Source organism: Xiphophorus maculatus, chromosome 5 (genome assembly GCF_002775205.1).
Source record: "Xiphophorus maculatus strain JP 163 A chromosome 5, X_maculatus-5.0-male, whole genome shotgun sequence".
Lineage (NCBI taxonomy): Eukaryota > Metazoa > Chordata > Actinopteri > Cyprinodontiformes > Poeciliidae > Xiphophorus > Xiphophorus maculatus.
In genome coordinates this window covers 13,904,885-13,925,866 of record NC_036447.1, presented here as the reverse complement: position 1 = coordinate 13,925,866, position 20,982 = coordinate 13,904,885, and the positions used below count along the sequence as shown (strand labels likewise).

Here is a 20,982-nt window from a genome sequence, read left to right as displayed (position 1 = left end):
GGCAGGGCCCATCCAGCCAAATGGTCGGTCAGTGGCCATGGCACTTCATAGCAGTTCTTTTCCTGTGTGGGAAGAGGAAGTGAGGTAGTTTCCCTGGTTTAGGAGTTGGGGTGAACACAAGGAAGAAAGTAAAATAAAATGCAATCATGCCAGAGAATTGGTTGCGATATGGTTAGGTAAGTAAGGGTGGTTAGAAGTCCTTTTGTTTTTTGGGGGGCGTTGGGGGTTTGTAATGAACTGTCTTTTTGTTGTTTGTTTGTGAGATGCATGTGCATGTGTGGAGCAACTCTATTGTTAAGTTGTTTGTTTCAGATTCCCCATACCCCTGTCTACTTCCTGGACACAAACAAAAGCTGGATACGTTCTCTTGCTTCATACTTGGATAAATAATGTGTTTTGGTAAAAAATATTATTCATCTTAATATTTTCTCAGAACATAAAATTCAAACTATATCACTTGAAAATAGATTTAATAGACATGCTAAGGGAGTGGGCATGTCTTTGGATAGGCAACAGCCAAAGTAGCTTGCAAGATCCCATATTTGTTATTCTGGACTTTTGAGTTAGAAGGCTATCACTTTGTTTGCATGTCTAATTGGCATTTCAGTAGATTTACTGTGTTTTCAGTGATTTGTTCTTAAACATGTTTGGTTTTTGCAGACACAGGGGCTGCCTTATACACACAAAAACACAAACCTATTCACAAGCAAGCATAGAAATCTTTCGCCCTCGTTTTGAGGAATGTATGTATAATTACTGCTCAATTTCTATGTTTCTTTGGATTTACTATGCTCTAAAAATACAAAACGAAACACACACTAAGATACACTCTTTTTGAGACGTGTAATTTCATGTTCATGTGGGAAACAGAGAAAGGTCTTCAACTGGTCACTTTGGTGGAAGTTGGTCTGATGTCGGTCTTGAAGCAGCCTGCCTCTGCAGTGACAAGGGGGTGAACTTTTTCTAGTCGTGTCACACCTTGTTGTTAGAGTTTATCTGCCACCTAGGCTTGTTGTTGGTATGTAAATGCTTGCATAATGTGTAGACTAGACCTTTCACAGGAGTCCTTTGGCCTCTCTGTCTGTCTGAGAGGGTTTTATGGGTACCTTTTTTATTTTCAAGAAACTAAACTTTGTGCTGTAAGCATCTCAGCAGGTCACAGTTTTCTGCATGCTTTTCTTTATTATTCTTAAAGTATTAGAAAAAGGAACTAACATGGCAACAATATTGAAAGAATAATCAACACTGGTTTAAACAGCATGACTATAATGTCTAAATGCAAACAGAGCAGTCCAACTTTCATTTGTAGGTCTGCAATTTTCTTTTCCTGCTTTTGTCAGTCAGATTGTTTTGAAACACTTTCTTAAGTTTGTGCCACATTTGCACTCTCTATCCATTCGCCACAGTGACAATGTTGTAAAGTCAGCATTCAAAGGCCTTGAAAGACGTGTTTTTTTCATTCTCTTCCAGCTGCTTGCTTATTTGTAGCAGATTGGGGTGTTGAGGGCCATTTGGCATATGTCATCTAAAAGGCTTTCACACATAATTGGGAGACTGTCCCTGCGGATCCTTTGACATGCTGAGAACCTCTGCATTAAGTCACAACACTTAGCAAAGCAAGTCCAAATGTCACACCCTGCCTTTAATGGCACTTATGAAAGAGTTTGTCTGGCAGTGTTGTGAACCACTTAGATGGTTGCGAGTTTAAGATGACGGATCTATATCAATAATGGCGATTGTATAGGAGTTTGTCCTGTAACCAGTAGGTTGCTGGTTCGAACCTTATTCTGTCTGTCTAAGTCGTTGCGTATTTCGGTAAAACATTTCACATGCCTTCCCTGCTAGTGGTGGCCAGACTCATTTCTGCCAGACTGCCCCAGGGCAACTTTGGCAACTATAGTGGAATGCCACCATCAGCTTGTGAACGTGTGCATGAATGGATGAATGACCAAATTTAGTATACAGCGTTTGGAATACTCTGGACTAGGTAAAGCGTGATACAAGTACAGGCCATTTACCATCCATTCATCCTCTATACCGTCTTATCCTTGAAGGGTTGTGCGGAGGCTGGTGCCTATCTTTAGTGGTCATTGGTAAAGAGGCAGGGTAGACCCTACAGATTGCTAATATTGTGACTTTATTCTATAAATTCTGGCCTATAAGATTCAGATTAAGACTTTTTTTGCCTATTTGATCTGTAACATATTTTCAGACAGGCTTAGTCACTACCTGGCATCTTTTTTAGATATCTTTATAACTTATACTTTTTAATCTTTTTCACATTGTTTAGATAAAAGTCAATGTTGTCTTTGTACAACAGGGGTTTTATTATTGGGATTAAGGTGTCCAGCTCCATCAGTGCTTCTAAGATCATAAAATCTATGAAAACTACCTCAACTATTTCTTGCTTCTCTCACATTTCACAAGTAATATTTGGAGTTAGTTCATCATTTTCAGTATATTATTTTTTTATTTTTAATGATTTTCACATTGTGACATTGGTTCTCTATCGTTCCTGTCTTCGTTGTGTAGAAATTGAAGCCAAAGAGGCCTGCACCTGGCTCCGAGCTGCAGGATTCCCACAGTACGCCCAGCTTTATGAAGGTAACGAACACCATGGGACTCTTCAAACACACTTAGCATGTGCAATGGATTTTTACAAGGGATGAAATTACATTTTGGAGATATTCTCATTCAGAGTACTTTTATTTTGGCATCTCAATAAATCATTTTCAATGCTGTGTTGGAAAAGTATAACCTAAAATTGCAGAAGTTTTATAGTCACATCTTTGGTAAGCCTTGGTCTTCCTTGATCATAATAACCAGTCAATACTTAGCTCAGTGTTTTATTTTATTCTCTACAGCACATGTGCTGTACAAAATACACACATGCACACACACACATCCTTCCACATGTTCTTTGTTTGAAATACAAAAGGTCAGCATTCACATATGCATCTATGCGTGCACACACTTTGCATAGTATAACATTCCTTCTCTGTGTTTCCTAGCAGCAATGAAAAGAAGGAATTCCATCCATACATTAGTTTGCTCCACATTTCCAACATATTACGTACAGTTACTGTTGAAAACCAAAACTTCTCTGCTAAACATACACCCCAGCACTGGCTCTGCTTGAGCTTTAAAATACACACTGACCAAAGTATATCCAACAGTTCATGTAACCTGCCATTTGCCTTTATGTAATTACAGAATGATGACAGAAGGGTTAAGCTATGCTTGTCAGCGGGTCGCTGCAAGTTTCCACCTAACCGTGAAAGGTTTTCCTATTAGAGTTGAATGGCTATTGTGTTTCTGTGCAGCTGTTGGTATCCCTTTATGCATTAATTAACAGAAGAAAGGGGTAGATTTCATGGTAAATTCAGCTCATATCTTTCTGTCATCTTCACTTAACAGGGAATAGCAGTGCTCACCAAGCAGGAGTCATTTTCCCCCTGGATTATCTGTAGACAGATCTGGATTATCTGTGCTGTCATGACTATTGCCCCTCTAAAGATAAACAGACTGATAGAGCATCTCCAGTCAGCTTTAGTAGGTTAAAGATTGTGGTCTTAAATGTCTGGTGTTTTCTTATCGCCGTTGCCCCCAGGGGTGTAGATCCAAGATTCTTATTTTGAGGTACGGTCAACCCATTCCATCTTCAGCATCGTCAGAGTCCTTCCATCCTCAGCATTCCAGTCATGACCCCCCCCACCCCCACCCCCCAAAAAAAATCTTAGTTATTTTAGCTTTAAGGCATGGTGCTAACCCTTTAGCCAGATACTGCTCAGCTGAAGAGGCAGTCCTGTTGTAGGGGAGCAGAGAAGGAAGTAGCAGCGATGGAGTACCTATTGTCATTGTTCAATCAATCCCCTGTTCTTTTACCCCTGAGGTTCACATCCCCCCTGCCTGCATGGCCTGAAAGCTGCAGCTGTGTTTGTTTGGTCGGCTAAGACGGCATTTCCTTTTTTAGCTTTTCATCAAGGTTGAGTGGGGGTGTGGGAGTAGCTAGGTGTTTGAGCAGGTGGGTGTCTTTGGTATGGTAACTCTAGTTTTATCTCAGCATGCTGATTGAATCAGGAGCACAAAATGCCAACACTAACCTAACCACTGGCTCTTGTGTTTCTTTCAGATTCCCAGTTTCCCATTGACATATCGTCAGTCACTAGAGACCATGACTTCCTTGATCGAGATGCTATTGAGGCTCTCTGCAGGTGAGATAACAACTCATATCCAACCTTTACTTTTGATGGTATGTGCTCTTTTTACTTTTGAGTGGTATTTTGTTTTGACCCTTATACAAAATCTAAAGCAGAAAGCTTCAAAAGGAGACTCGCTTTAGAACGTTTCTGATTAGATTAAGGAAATGTGAGATAAGAATGAGATACCCAGTGTTTTTCTTTTGTATGTTCACACCATACAGATATTTCACTCCTGCTGGATATGAGGGTGATGTAAAGAGTCTTAGAATTTGGCATTGTTCTCATTCTGTAGAATGCTAACATCATTGTGGTAGTAAAAGTTTCTCGTAGGGGTGCCCTGATCTGATTTAGGGAATTATGGAATTATCAGCCTAATACTCTTGAATTAAACTTGATGTACCTGTTATTGGTGTTCTGTTTGTAATGTTCTTGTTAGCGCTACTCTCAGCTGAATGCAGTTCATTTTTAAGGCAACAAATATAATTTCCACATATTCTTAAACAATCTACTAAGTGCTTTTCACACCTTCCAATGGCATTCAGAATAGAAAGTAGTTTGTGTTAGTTTACACAATGTTAGGTTATACAATGCTATCTGCTCTGCACAGATATCTCCAGCTCTCTATGGGATTCCTCCATATTTACACTTTAGATCTTCTACTTCCAGCTTTTCAACGGGAAGGGAGGCTGTTGTACATGGATTGGTTTAGATGCCAAACCCAACATTAAAATTAGAAAATGGTCTAATTTTAATGTTCTAATTTTCTTAATTCAATCACTTATGATTGAATTAAGATTTCAAGTATATCCATGCCTTAAATTTTTATCTGACTGGGATTCAGTTTTGGTAGTTGCAGTGATATTCACAGTGAAAGACTACTTTTATCTCTGTCATATTAATTAACTCATTGGAGTGAGGTAACGGTTCTTTCACAGAGTTAGCCACTTAATCAAACTTGTCAACTCTTGTTCATAAAATCCAGAAGGTGTCCATCTGTACATCTGGAGGCTATCATCGTAGCGTCTCTTCTCTTGGAAGGCTTTCAGCCCCACCTTCTACCTCATAGCTATCCTTCAGTTGCCATCACTTCATCTCTCCGTTGTTACATGATATGCTCTAAGAGCTCACAAGAGAGAGGACCTCAACCCCACCACCCTTCTTCCCTTCTCCAGGTGGCAGCAGGGATAAGCTTTCGGTCCCCTCCCCACATTTTCTCCTCCACTCTGGCAGATTTCACTGCTTATCGGGCTCTTCCCGTTGTTCTAGGGGATTATCCTTCAGCAGCTCATTAGCCAGACTGGTGGCACCCCACCTTGCTCTGTTGTCTTGCTCTTCCACTTGCTCAGTTTTTCCTCCTTTCTCCTTTCCTTCCGGTAGAGTTTTGTTTTCTAGCGAAGGTCGAGGAGCTTTAACTTTTAAAGCCTGCTTATTTCGAACATGTGTTTGTACTTGCAGGAGGTTGAACACTCTCAACAAGTGTGCTCTAATGAGACTGGAGATCTCTCCACAAAGAAAGAGGGTAAGTACACATGCATATACTTGCATTTGCTTGTATTATCAAGAACAAAGAAAAACAACTTCTTTAACAACTTCTTCAGAAACACAATTGAATTTCCCCACTTCAACTGTCAGATCGACCACTGGACACTGGGTGGAGTGATGTTTCCTCTCATCATCTTTAAAAAGGCAAATATTGAGAGTATTTATACATCAAGATAGCAAGGACCCTTGGGGGAGGGAGAGGAACATCAAGGGGTTGCATTCACCTGGATCATATAGTGACAAATCGGTAAAAGGTCAGTCTTAAACAACACAATTTTCAGTCCAAACATCTTGACCGAGTCAGTGACACTATGTGACAGTAATTACCCAGTTTCAAATCAACCATAACTCCCTAACAGCCTGAAGGGCTGCATAGTAACATCCTTGTTTGGTGGGTGGTGGTATTCATTAGGATGACCCTCCCTGTGTCACCTTTCATTTCAGAAGTCAACAGAGGTAGAGGAGTCAAAGAGGCAAATAACCTCTTTGACTCCTCTACTCTTATGAGACACTGCACCCCCTCTGTCCTCCGCAGAATACTTAGGAATGCATTGATCTCTTCATGTCTTTGCATTCCCCATCCCTTCAGAATCACCACTCCGTCTCTCGGTCTCGTTCTTTGTGGTGTTTATTTCTTGGGTTGAATTATTGAGAAAATAAATAATTTTCACTTTACAATTCAAAGTGGTCGCTGGTCCAGCAGATGCTTCGGTGGCTTGAGGGTTTGTGGATAAGGCATCTGCAAAACTTTGACAAATGGCTTCAGTTCGGCTTCAGAGTGGTCGGTGCTCGTTGTGTGCAGCAAATGAAACATGACTGTTTTCTCACGTGCTTGCCAGCATAACTGGAGACTTGAGCACAGTTATGTTTTTTTTATTTGAAATTGTGTAACTTAATTGTTCACAGATGTGTAGTTAGGGTGAATCGTACCATTTTGTATTTGGATACCTACTTTAGATGTTTCCTGACTTTGGACCAATAATAGAAGAATTATTTGGTTCCCAATTTTTGAATTGATGTTCAGTTGAACTTTGGAAGCTGTTTATGTTTAACCCTTAGCTGACAACTTTCTTGGGTTTTCATATGAAAAAGACACCACAATAATAGTTCAAAATCAACTAATTCCAGATCCGTTGGTTTGGTTATTAAAATTTAAATATAAAGTTAACAAACTGTCTTACCATACATGATCTGTGACATCACTGAATAAAGTATATATTTTCCTAAGACAAATTAAGGTGCATAAGGTCATCAAAGCTGAAAATAAAACTAGGTTTGAGTTTTTAACCCAAATAAAAGACAAAATCTTCCCACATTTTAGTGCTTTATATTTTCAATTAGTGTAGATAAGTCCGTCTCTGTCTGACGACGACTGGGTGGGGGTGGTGACCCCAGTCTGGCTGGCTGCATTGCGAGCTACGGGGGTCATAATGGAATTTCCTGAACGCCCTTCAGGGTCTGCGATAGATTAACCAAACTAGGGGGGTTACATTTTTTGGACTTGGTGCTTTTATATTAATTGGAGCTCAGTAAAGGCAGCTGCCTTCATAGTGTAATGTATATGTCTGTCAATCAACCTGAAGAGAGAGAAATGAGCTTACCGTAAGCTTAGATTGAGGTCATTTTGTCCAAATTTGCTTCCTTATTATGTCACTGGCTTTTGATAAATCCTCTGACATTTTGTAAAGGATCCTGTGTTATGACAGAATTTGTCAGGTATTGTACATAATTATATGCCATGTAGGTTAAAATTAGAACAATTCTGGAAAAAGGATTCATAACTCCAACGAGTTTCCTGGATTGCAGCGAGGAATGTTGTGAAAGATGTGGAAAATGTTCCTAACTATTCCTCTCCCTCCCGCTCTCCTGCCCTCCCCCCCACCCCTCCCATGTTCCTGCTTCCTCCCTCTCTTGTCCCCTCCTTCGCTTCCTATTCAGAGTGAGGACTCAGATGAGGATGAGCCTTGTGCCATCAGTGGCCGCTGGACATTCCAGAGGGACAGCAAGCGATGGTCCCGGATGGAAGAGCTGGAGGTTTTCTCCAATTTCCCAACAGATGCCGTCCAAGTTTCTTTTCCTAAAGACCAAGTACCCCAGAAGGGTAAGCTGACTCTGCGTGAAGGGAACAGTTCAGAGAGCGTGCTGACTGACCTCAGTGAGCAGCCTGAAGTGAGTTCCATCCATAGCAGTGGGAGTGGAGGAAGAGGAGAGGAAAAGATCCATGGTGCTGCCTCGATAAATGAAGTGGTACCTGCTGGTGCCACACGGGCTAGCTCAGTAGCCAGCATGTGTTCATCCTCAGGCACCGGGGGATCAGCAGGTCAAAATGAGGATTCTCTGTCTGATGGGTTGCCACCATCGCCCCTGGAGACCCTCAGACACTTCACCTTTGATGTCAAAGCAGGAACAGTAGGAGGAAGTCTTGATAGAGAAGGTGGCAGTGGCAAAAGCACTCGTTCAAGAGCTAAAAGCTTCCTGAAGAGGATGGAGAGTTTGCGACTACGCAGCAGCACCTCTTCCAAGAGAAAAAAGAAAGGGAGCGCAGTCGGAGGGAAAATAGAAATCAGCGGACCTGTCATCAAACAAGGCTTTGATGACGACAAACTGAGGAGGCTGAATTGTGTGGACATCTCAAGCATCAACCTCAATCACCACTGCAATCCTGCTCAGACCATGACTCTCAACCGGAACCGCTCTGTATCGTACTCCACTCAGACTAGCAATGGGAGCACTGGAAGCACTGGGAGCAGTCAGTCTGAAGCCAGCAGTGGCAGTGCGGTGAGCACACCGAGTCCGGTGACTCGAGCTCGCAGTCACAGCACAGCAGCAGGTTCCAGTAAGAGAGGAGGAATGTATCTGGAGGGCTTTGATCCCTTTAGCCTCCTCCAACAAGAGCTGAGTCGTCAGCCGCCGCAGCCCAAATCAGCACCGCCCATCCCCTGCCAGGCCAGTGATGGGATGTCCATCAATGAGCAGAACCGCAGGAATAACTGCAGTGCTCAAGACAAAAGTAGACAAGAAGAAGAAATAGAAGAAGATGAGGAGGAGGATGAAGAAGGGGGCACGATCTTCTTCTATTTGCCTGAAGGCCACAAGCCTGGAACTTTCCCCAAAGCCCTGCAGGATGGGAGTTTGCGCAACAACAATGGGAATGATAATGGGAACTCAGTGATCCTCAGGGGACGGCAAAGCAGGCGTCAGCGTCGCGCCTCTTCAGGGTCAATCGACAGCCGGCTTAGCTTTTATGACAATGTCCCCTATGCCGAAAAAGAGGACGGTGAGGAAGAGGAGGGAGACGAACACAAACTAGAGGAGGTACTCCAGCATGTCACCGGCTTCGTCAATGCCTGGTCAGAGGCTGTGGCCGGTGAGGAGGAGGAGGAAGAGGAGGATGAAGAGGAAGAAGGAGATTCTGATTCTGCGTTGGATTCGGCATCACCGTGCCCCTCCTCACCTCTGCAGAACAGATTGGAAGAGACAGAGAACGGAAGTGACCAGGACAGCACAGGAAACCCCTTGGGCGACGTCGAGGATGGGATGAGGGAGAGAAGAGATTCAGGCGTGGGAGCGTCTCTTACTCGAACCAGCAGGTCAGTAAAAACAAGCTAAACTCTCCTCCTACTCAGGCTTTAAGGCTATTAAAGAACTGTTTTCTCTTCATTGGTATTCATTCATGAATGCTAAGTTGCCTACAAGCAAAGAATATTCTAAATGAAATTGCCAGTAAACGATAAACAGAAGAACAGGCTGAGGCTTCTCCTCTTACATGATGGTGCTAGGTTCTCAGGAATGCCTTCTTGTCTCCATGGAGACTGTTTCTACACTCTCAGGAATTTACCAGCAGAATTACTCTTGGTTTCTTTTAGGTAATCTCTTGATTGCTGTACGCATACGTCTTCGTAATCCCTACATAGATCACTCGACCACACACAGTATTTGGATACTCTGTGTTGTTTTTAGCATTCCTGTACACACGAAAGCATGACACAGGTCCCAGGGGGTTAACTGCTCTTTCTGTTAATCATCGTTCCTCCTTCTGAGTTCTCAATCTGTGCCTTCCTCTTCTTTTCCAGACCACAGAAGCTCCGCTGGCCAAGCTTCCAGAACTCCCACCGCCCCAGCTTGGCCTCGGCTCAGCTCCAGATCAGCTGCCAGTCTGTGCTGCAGATGAATCTGCTGCAGAAACTCTCTCTACTGCAGCTCACTGCTCTCCTGGAGAAGCACACTCCGACAAACAAGCATGGCTTCAGTTGGTGAGTGGTTGGACTTGGAGTTTACGCCCTTTAGAGCCATCTTAAGTTGTTTGCCCTTAGGCTGCAACTGGTCACATTTGTTCTTATAAGTTATCCCCCCGGCCCCCTCTCAAAGCCCCAAAACATAATCCATTCAACCAGGCACTACCCTTCAGTTCCACCCGCCTCCCAGTGCAGTCCATCTGCAAGTTGTTGTATGGTACTGTGACGGCTGTCCACAGAGGTTGGGTTTCACATTCTTTTCCCAGGCTCATAATTGCTGGGAAGGGGTGCACATTGTCTTCTTTTTAACGGTGCAATTATGGCTGTTCACACGCAAGGTGCTGTGCTGAAGGCACGAAAGAGCTGCCCCCTTCTTAACTTATCATTTCAAGAACACCCTCTAAGCCAGCAACCTGAGCCACTTTATTTAAAAAATATTCACTCTCACTCATTGTCCTTAATATGTATAACAACTGGTTATGATTTTCCCCCAGGCTCCAACCTATAATGCAAATTAAAGTTTTGCTCTAGAAAGTCATAATAAACCTGAAAGATAACAGAAAATTGGAGATATACCAATATTTTAAATGTTTTGTCATCTTCAGTTCATGCAAAACTGAAACTGAATACAGTTCAGCCTATTCTAACTTCTCTTGAACAGCATTCAACACACTTTTCTCTTGCTCTTCTCCCATGAGAGGTCCTTATTTGTATTATTAACAAGTGTAATGTCAAAAAGAGGATTTTAAAACAAAAGAAAATGATTATACTGAAAATTGACTTTAGACTCATAAGTGAATCTAAAGTCATTTCAAAACAGGATGAAAGCTCAGAATAAAATATGTCCAACTTTCTTGCTATCTACCAACGACTTGCTCTCTCTTACCACCTTACAGCCTAAAAGAGTCACATGGCAAAGCATAACACTTTGAAAATATTGGAAATATCTCAGTTCTTAAACTATTTTTTTTTCAGTTCAGATATTGAAGATAACTAAATTCTAGCTCCTTCCAATAACAACATCCACACTGAAGAGAGTGGTATATTTACTCACAGGCGTATTTGTCACTGTTGTATCTGAAAATCAAGCAGCTCCAGTCAGCCAATAAATTCCCAGTAAGTCTTAACAGAAAAACAATAAGTTCTATGGGGCCCTTACAGTGTGTCCAAATGGACCTGGGGTAGTTTTCAAGTTTTCTGATCAACTAATAGCCAATAGAATATTTTTTCTTATGTTTTTCTCTCGCTCAGGGCCTTTATTGCTCTGAAAACAGAAAGCATCTTGACAGTCATATGGCAGATCACAGTCTTTCTGAAAGACAGAGTCTGATTGTTGGTCCCTCGTACATATTCAGAATTCCATCCATGATCATAAAATGCTTCTTTTTCTTCATTTTTCCCAAACTGGGGTTCTCAGAAGTACTCCAGAGTCTTGTGAGCTGGTCTTACAAAGACGCATTTGTCCCTAGTCACGCACAGAGGCACTCTGCTAAACACACTCACACCCATACAGAAAAAAATCTATAAATCTGTGGGCAGGTTTGTGTGAAACAGGATGGTGGTGACAGCAGCTTTTGTGGTTTTTGTCATGCTGGCCAACAGTGGCCATGTCAGTGAACATCCAATGAAATTAACAGGTGCTAAAGATTGTCCACAGTAAATTTGTGGCATCTCCCTTCAACCTCCATCTTTTGTATTTGTATTTGGTTTGTCCTGGCCTCGTTTTTGTGGCGACAAATATCTGCAGGCATGCTGTAGATATTATGTTAAACATGCATGCTTTTTAGTTTATTTCCATAGAAATCGGATTAGTTTTCTGATTTAGTTTTTTTGGTGGGGGCCTTTTACCTTAAGTCTCAAGCAAAATGACCTGCTTGAGGATTACAGCTACATTCTTTTTTTTTGCGTGTTTGTGTTGCAGGGCTGTGCCAAAGTTTATGAAGCGAATCAAAGTGCGGGACTACAAAGACCGGAACGTGTTCGGTGTGCCGCTCCAAGTCATCGTCCAGCGAACCGGCCAGCCACTTCCTCAGGGAATTCAGCAGGCCATGCGCTATTTACGCAATCAGTGTCTTGACCAGGTAAGTCTAATTGCCCAGATGTACACATGTAAACAGATTAGCACAAATTGTATTACATCTTTGTTCCTACACATCTGGTCAATCAAACCTCCATTCAATTCCATTCTTACATCCCAAACATACGGTGTCTTGAAAAAGTATTCATAATCTTGTGGAATGTTACAAAATGTGAACAAGTTCAAGGGGTATGATAACTTTCGCAAGGCACTGTGAATGCTGTTTCATTTCCTTTAGCAAAGCGCGTCTGTGCATTCATACATACAGAATGGGCGTATGTGGAGAAAATAGCTGGTAAAGCAGCACAAAAATAGAGAGAAGAAGGATTCCTTTTTCTCAAATGGGACAAGGCGCCTCTGTTCAGAGAAAATATTCTGCCTGGACGCTTAGCCCCCATTTTCTCCCCAAGTGCCTCTTCGTACGGCCCAAAAAGGCCTCTGATGAGGTCCTACACAGTGTGTTGTACAAGAATTCACACTGGGTGTCATGGGAGCTTCTTTCGAATACAGTCAACAATCTCTGTTATGATGTAACTCCAATTAACTGTAAGCCCTTAATGTGTGGATGAGTCAAGAATGTTCTTTTTTCTTTTCAAAAACAAATTATTGATTCAAAAGATGTGAGGCATGGATCATTGGGAAAACATTTAATCTTACCACAACGGGTAAGGAATTTGGACTTCAGTGTTTCTTTGTATTTTCTTATCTTTTGAACATCTTCATATTTTTTTTCCACATTATATCAAACGTCAGCCTTGCATAGTTGTGAGTTCAGCCCTGTTAGCTCCTATGCCCTAAAACAAACTCTCGTGCAACCAGGAAGGAGGGTTATCCTTTCAGATATTTGCTGAATGTATGACGTTCCTCCGTCTTCCTCCCAGGTTGGCCTTTTCAGGAAATCTGGAGTTAAATCTCGCATACAAGCTCTTCGCCAAATGAACGAGGCAAGCGGCGCAGATGGTGGAGGGGTCAACTACGAGGGCCAGTCGGCCTATGACGTCGCCGACATGCTGAAGCAGTATTTCAGAGATTTGCCTGAACCGCTGCTCACAAGCAAGCTGTCTGAGACCTTCCTACAGATTTATCAATGTAAGGAAGCAAAAAAAAGACGAAGGCTCACGTAGGCAGCTTTACATCTCATAATAATGTTTTTTGCTTCTGTAGATACTTATCACCTTGTGTATAATTCTGTGTAGCATAAGAATCCTACAATGTTTAATCCCTACTGTTTCACAAAGTGTTTCAATAAGATCAAGTCAACAGAGTCCTGTCCAAAAAAGATATATTATGAACATCCTGTGTCTTGCATAACACACCACTTTCAAGCCCTGCCATTGCTCATACTCTGCCAACGAAGTGGCTCCTTTCAGAATATCCTTATTGGATTAACCAATTTCTGCATAAAAAGATGACATGATGCTGCATGATGGCGGATAATTGTATTAACAAGCAGCCATGACAAATGCCGCCTTCTCTTCCTCCCTGCAGACATGCCCAAGGAACTCCGTCTTCAGGCGACCCGCGCAGCTGTGCTGCTGCTGCCAGACGAGAACCGGGAGGCGCTGCGCACCCTGCTGTGCCTGCTCTGCGATGTGACGGCGAGCGTGGCAGAGAACCAGATGACGCCCACCAACCTGGCCGTGTGTCTGGCGCCGTCACTCTTCCACCTCAACACTCTCCGCCGCAAAGAGAGCTCCTCTCCCAGGTGTGCGAGTGTGAGCAGTCTGGAATTGAAAAACTAACCAGTCAGTTTAAAAATCTGATTTATTATTAAGATTTATTCTCTATAGGGTTGCAATTCAGTTATTCCTCCCATTGTGCAGTATACTATTAAATGCACCAAAGGCTGTATCTGGTTCAGGCAGAAAATTGGACAAGCTACGACAATTACAAAGAGACAAAGGACAGAGAAGAAGAAAGAGGTGGGGGTGGGGAACTAGAGTACCGACAATGAAAGTGACAAACCAAATAAAAAGTTGTGTGTTATCATGCGGTGGTCTCATTTGCCTAGAGATGCACCAATTAATCATCCACATGTCAGAATTGGCCAGTTATCAGCTTTGATCAGTGATTGGTAGGTCTAACACATAAAAAGGAGTTTTGTACTTTTTTCTTTTTTTGAAACCAACTTATTCCAACTTTTTTCATCTATAAAACCCAAAACCCAGCGTGGCGCCCTTAGATGAACTTTGTTTTCTATTAATAAAAATCAGATAGAGTTTAGGTTCCATGCTTTGTTGCATGAATGAGAATAATTTGGATTTTTTTTTTCATTTTTATGCCGAGTAAGACATCTATCTACCTTCAATGAGTTATTGTTTTTCTGAAAGAAAAAAAAATAGACTGAATCTTAAAGAAACCTAAAAACATGCTGGAAAAGCCTAATGAGTGCCTCTCTACATTTACCTTGAGGTCCGCTAATGGAAAGATTGTGACTATAAATACTGTTTGTGCAGCTGATCCATCTGATGCAGATCCTGTATTACATTGGTGAAAGACACTCCAGTGACCTTTCAAGGCCTCCTCCTGTCTGCTGTTTTTCAGCTAGAGTAACACACTGAGATGAAATACCTCAACAGTCTCATCTTTGACTCTTTTGATAGTTGTGTGGACGTTGGTAAGGAGCTTGTTGATTGTGATTGACATGATCTGTGTCTTTTTCTTTTTCCTTTTTATGTTACATAACATGAAGCATCCTGGATATTTCAAAAACAGGAAGAGGTCACTCCAGGGAAACAAAAGAGTAGGATGTTGTAGATGGAGGGAAGAGATGGAAGGAAATAGAAAAGGTTACATCTTAACCTACTTAGACAGACATTGTTCCACATATAGGAATTGCCTGTGAGGGTTCATCGGCTCTGTACCGTTTGACCCTTTGTTTCCACTCTGTCGTGATGAATAAATCTTCTTTCTTTCTCTTTTGGCTTGTGACAGGGTGATGAACCGGAAGCAGATGCTGGGAAAACCTGACCAGAGGGACCTGAATGAGAACCTCGCTGCCACGCATGGACTGGCACACATGATCCAGGAGTGCAGGAAGCTTTTCAGGGTCAGTTCTCAAACGCAGTAGGACATAAACTTGTACTTTATGGTAGATTGAAGCATAAAGTTGTTTTGATTTCAGTTCCACCTCACTCCGCCCGTCACTTTCCAGAGAACAATGAAATACTTTTCTCTAAGTCTCAAGTCTTTCTTAACTTTATTAGCATTCACATACTTAAAGTGCACCTAATTAGTCGACCTAAATTACTGGTTTGCATGGCTTGATTTTTAACATGAAAATATTTGACAACATTTTATTGATTGTTTTTTCTTTTAGCTAACTGTAGCTGCTATTATGGTATTATGATGAATTTATTAATGATACAAACTTTTTTTTATTTTAAATAACATACAGTATATACAGTATATATATATATATATATATATATATATATATATATAATTTGTTTTATTTATTTTTTTGCTGTTAGCTAAACAACTATCGGAAAAAAAAGTGTTTTTAGTTTTTAGAAAGCAAATCCAAGTCAAATCCTGAGTCTTTAGGCTGCAAGTCTACGTCATATCTAAAGTCTTTGTTTTTACGGCTTAAATGCGACTTGACCCTGCGTTGCTGATTGAGTCATTGTCACATGCTTTTTGTCCATGCATTTGTCATGTAAACACACTGCCTCTTATATAACTCATCTTTGCCATTCTTATGGATGTCATGCAAGCAGCACTGTGACAAATGTCCCGACTGACTCCATCTTGAACAATTTACTTTGTCTTCAGTTTATCCTTACACAATTATTTGTATAGCACATACCAGTGAGTACTGTGTGTTCCCTCTACAAGGTGTACTAAATAATCAGCAAACCCTATCGGAGCAACATTTTTTTTATGAAACATGCTCTGTCTTGCAACTTCATCTCAGACATGTAAAAGCTAAAGGGACACACATTTGACTTATTTTTGTCATTTAAACCTTTATTAGATTGTGGACAAACTTCCTGCCCTCCCGTTGTGCTCTTATCCAGTGAGTAAACCCAATAAAGCCCTTAAATGATATTTGATTAGATTTGCATTTCCTCAGGAGGAAGCAGGCGTGAAATTAACATATATTTATCTTGATCTGAGCTAGTCTTTCAGAGGACCTTTGACATATACATTGTCAGGATTCAATTTAAGGAGGAAAGAGATAAACAACAAGAAAGGAGCCGCATAAGCCTAGAAATATAAATGAATCAAATCCTGCATCCAAGGAGACACGGATATGTCCAAGGAGAACGTAATAGTTTCTGATAAACCAGGGAGATAGTTGTGATAAGGGAGACCTTAGAGAGTTTTAGCTGATCACTTTTTTCAAATCTGTAAAACCAATTAAAACTGCTGTAGTAAAACTTTTTCAGCCTCTCAAAACAAAATTGGTGAAGCAGCGTTTATTACTACCTCACGGTTTGCAATGGCCTGACCTTCCATCTGCTGGATTCTTCCTTCCAGATCCCCGAAGAGATGAACCGCTGCAGAAACTCATACCTGGAGCAGGCTCTGCTGCCGCAGCGCTTCGAGGAGCTGGCTGGTGAAGAGGCCGGGCAGGGGGGCTACAGAGCCTGTCTCCAGGACAGCCTGGACCTGCTTCTGAAGGAGGCAAAAGACAAGTTCAAAGGTTACGACAACTGCTCCACGCCTGAGCATGCAGAGCTGGCCTGCAGGAAGGTAAGTCCACCTCAAGTAAACACCCAGCTGGTGAAATTCATTTTAAAAAAAAGAAATATGGGTTAGTCTGTCTGTGGTATGTAAACAAGCTGCCATCTCCGTTTCCTATCATCTTCATGTTCAACTTGCATTTTTAAATAGTGAGTGGAAAAACAGAAATTAGGGTTTCCTGTCTAGAAAGGCATCCGTGTGAAAACGGCTTCACTCTTGGCTTCTCGCTCCCATCCCTTCTGCTCTGGACTCTCTCCCAGAATGACATCAGCTTCATCTCGCAACACACACAAACACAACTTCTCCATTCTCCCAGGCCTACATTTCCTGTGCTGAACGTGCTTAAAGACTTGGACAGAGTTATCTTTTCTCCTGTGTGAAAGTCACAGCGGCTATGTTTTACTGTCAGATGGGAGAACAAAGCAGCTGATGGACCATAATGAGATCATTTTCAAATACAGCTGTAAAATTTAAGTTGGATTTTTACTCTGAATCACAAATTTGAATTTATTTTGAAGAGACTTTTGTGATTGACCAACTCAAAGTAGCACAAAATGGAGAAGTGAAAGGGAAATGATCCAGGATTTTCAAAATTTGGTGCCCATTTATACGTATTCCTTTTCTCTCTCAATATATCCTCCAAACACTTTTCGGATTTTTAATTTTAAAAGAAAATGGAGACCATGTATCATCCCCTTTACCACATAAAAAACACCTAAAGTACAAAACAACATATTTAGTAGATTGTGGCTATAACAGGACAATAATTTTTAACTGATTAATATGTTCAAGTTTATCTCAGAGGACACAAAATGTCCCATAGAATGTTTGTGTAATGTTATCTGTCGTTTCTGTTCTGTCCTGCAGGTTCACGATGGATTTCCACTGAGGCTCTGGAAAGTCACTGTAGAGATTCCAGCGAGTCCCGATGAAGTTCTGACCCGAGTGCTGCGAGAGCAGGGTCACTGGGATGAGGATCTACTGGAAAGCAGAGTAGTGGAGACGCTGGATGAGCAGACAGAGATCTACCAGTATGTTCGGAACGTCATGGCACCGCATCCCACCAGAGACCACCTGGTGCTAAGGTAAGCTTGTTTTCTTCTCACCTCATGCTTTGTTTTTTTTTTTTCAAAAAAAAATTTCGCTTTAGTTCAGTTTCACATTAATGCAAAAATATTTTGATTATTACTATTAGAACATGGATCACGGACCTACCAAAAGGTGCGTGTGCACTTGTATCTACGTCTGTGGACCACGAAGGGGTGCCAGTGGTGGGTGTCCGCGCCAATGTGCTCACTTCACGCTACTACATAGAGCCCTGTGGAACCAACAAATCCAGACTCACGCACATTTCCAGAACTGACCTCAGGTTAGTGGCTTACACAGAACCCAGGATGATCATATCTGGAGATGCACCAATCAGTATAAGATCAGAATCAGCTCAATCAAACACTGGGAAAAAAATTCCCAAATCATTAAATGCATCAAAATTAAAGTCTCCTTCTGTTTTTAGTAAAAAATTAATTAATTAATTACCAACATGTACTTTAAGTGCTTCCTGAATTCAGTAAAAATTAGATAAGTTTTGGGGATGTGGACTTTGGTGCATGAATGGGTATAATCTTAAAATCCTTCACTGTTTTACCCATTTAAAACTAAACTACAATCAAAGATCATGAACAATAGTGTTCACGTTTTATTTGTCATAATCTATTAAAAAATCGCTGAATCTTAGAAATGGAATCAGCAGGTCAGACCATTAATGAAACCCAAAAATAGAAACCTGATCGTTGCACCTCTGATTAAAGCAAGCTTGTCACTAAATACGCCAACATTGTCATAGAGCTGCGTCATCCTAACACTAAATCTCTTTCTTCTTTTGTAGGGGTCGTTTTCCAGAGTGGTACAATAAACTCCACGGACAGCTGTGTGCTGCTGAGGTGGCGCGAATAAGAGACTCCTTCACCGTTTCCATGGATAAATAAATAGGCAGCGTGCAATTCAGACCACAACAAATTCTTGGACTGCAACTTTGGATGGGGTCAAGTCGTCGTCATGTTCACAGTAAAAAAGACAAAGTATGGAGCCCCGATTCAAGGACTCATTTTCCCCAGAGTCAAAACAGACTGACTAAACTGGTCTTGTTGGGACTGCTGTGAGGACTCACACACAGCCATGTCTCATCCTGGAGACATTTTGTTGTTGATTCGGAATGTGTGGTTTTGACTTTATCTAAAGGGATGATACGGCTTCTGAGAAGCGAAGAAGACTCAAGGTATGGGTGAGCTTGTGTGTGCGGGTGTGTGCAAAGCAACAAATGCTAAGTGCATATTTGTCGTGTTGGTTTACAGTCAGAGGAAAGCATGTACATATAAAATATTCTAGTCAGAAAAAGTTGATGTGGCCGTCCGCCTCAAGTTGCCTCTGACCAACTTTTCTGTTACAGCGAAGCACAGGAGGACCTGTAGATGTTATTAAGAGCTGATGAATGAATGTGTGGGTGAGGACAGATGCAAATCCACAGACAGAGTGGAAATAAAAGACAGGATATGGTGAGATGACAGGTGGGCGACTGCACGCAGGGTTTTAGTGCTTGCCGGTAGAGAAGGAGGAGGACCGGTGGCTGGCTCACCAGAATGAAAGCACCGATCAGTCGGGATCTCATCTACTGACAGATAAAAGTCGCTGCAATCCCCTCCAGAAGGATTTGAGTGAGTCATGGGTTGTATGTGGAAGCTGATCTTTGTTTGCGAAGATTCACAAGACGGGTTTAGTCTCCGTGCTAGTGCCAAAAGTTAGTTCGTTAGTGATTTTAAAGAGAAGAGAAGAGCAGAAAGAGGAAAAAAAAAGAGAGAAAAAGAGCAGATTTAATGGACCAAATAAAGAAAAAGCTAAAGCTCATCCTAGAAGGCATCAATGTTTGCTTTATTCTCAAAAACAGCACAGTTCACATTCTTTTTTTATTTGCAATTCTATCCTATTAGGAATATATTGAAAACTATACATGTTCCACTTTCATTGTGCACAAGTGAACAGAAGACACAACTCACTGCAACTGAAACCTCCAGCTACACGAAAGATGAGAGAGAGAGAAAAAATGTCCTTTTATAAAGGTGGGGATTTTACAGGTTTTACTGTAAAGAAGAGGGGAGACTGAATGTGTTTTTTCACAAGAAGGATAAAAATCTATTTGCGTAAGCGTCTTTCTCTCTATTGTCTCGCTGTGTTTAAAAAGTAATTATAGAGATTTGTGCCCACGTAACTTCTTCTAGCACCGACGCTCTTCGATAGGAGACTGTCCAAGCTGTTTGTGCTCAGTGTGTAATTAATTCACTAAGTCCTTTGTTTATATCCTACTAGTTTGTACCTGTAACAGTGTCTCTGCCAAATAACGCATGACAATGACAGTTAATTTAAAGCAAATATATTTATACCTCAAATATGTGTGTTTTTGTATCATTTTATGTTATTTTATTGTACATGGTAAGCTTTGTGCTACAGAAATGTGTTTTATCTTTTTTATTATTAATATTATTTCTGTACAGGTTAATTAAAGTGCACTATTAAATGTATTAAAATAATGCCTTTGTTTGCTGTTCTCTTTTGTAAATTGTAAAGTTTTTTTTTTCGTTGGCTTGTTTTTTACCTTCCAAAATTCTGCAGGCAGTTATTTAAACCACAGCTTGTTCCAACTGCAGCTTTTCCCTCTCGCTGACCCTTTACACCGTAAATCTCAAATGACTTGACTCCATTCCACACCAGTAAATCTGTGATAGGACTAGAGAGGCCAGGAGGATAGTGATCTCACTATTAATTATTATTCTTACATAAGTTTCTGTTATCAGAACACTGTGGGGTCTGCTGTACTGTAGTGGGGAAGCTTAATAAGAGGCCAGGCAGTCATGTGGCAAAAGCAAGAGGGGCTCTAACCGTGCGAGGACGGACCTTTTTGCCAATTTTGAGCTGTTTGACTTAACCACTTGGGAAAGTGTTACAATATATCAGGAAATTTGATCTTACCATTGTAGACCTTACGCTCCTTAAACCTGGAAATGCTTATTCAACATACCTTACACTAAAGGGGAATTTACCCATTTCGAAAACTGTCCGTTCCTTGCTCTCAACAGGAGAAAGCTGGAGTTATACCTACTATCTTCCGATCGCAATATGACTATTGTACTCTCCAAGTCGCCCACATCATAACTGTGATGTGACAGCTAAATGTTTACAGCACACT

General features: G+C 41.4%; 1 protein-coding gene across 3 annotated transcripts in view; it reads left to right on the top strand.

Moving 5' to 3' along the window:
• Positions 1–20,326, top strand: part of LOC102223739 (rho GTPase-activating protein 7-like) — a 78,824-nt gene extending 58,498 nt beyond the window's left edge. For all 3 annotated transcript variants that reach the window (XM_023333310.1, XM_014472001.2, XM_023333311.1), the window contains 13 exons: positions 2,533–2,604; positions 4,133–4,214; positions 5,658–5,721; positions 7,683–9,334; positions 9,818–9,997; positions 11,901–12,060; positions 12,938–13,145; positions 13,545–13,761; positions 14,991–15,105; positions 16,539–16,754; positions 17,613–17,830; positions 17,941–18,114; positions 18,631–20,326. In XM_023333310.1, the coding sequence (XP_023189078.1) occupies positions 2,533–2,604; positions 4,133–4,214; positions 5,658–5,721; positions 7,683–9,334; positions 9,818–9,997; positions 11,901–12,060; positions 12,938–13,145; positions 13,545–13,761; positions 14,991–15,105; positions 16,539–16,754; positions 17,613–17,830; positions 17,941–18,114; positions 18,631–18,730 (3,458 nt within the window). In that variant the 3' untranslated portion in view covers positions 18,731–20,326. The remainder of the gene's footprint in view (positions 1–2,532; positions 2,605–4,132; positions 4,215–5,657; positions 5,722–7,682; positions 9,335–9,817; positions 9,998–11,900; positions 12,061–12,937; positions 13,146–13,544; positions 13,762–14,990; positions 15,106–16,538; positions 16,755–17,612; positions 17,831–17,940; positions 18,115–18,630) is intronic.
• Positions 20,327–20,982: the final 656 nt, after the last annotated feature.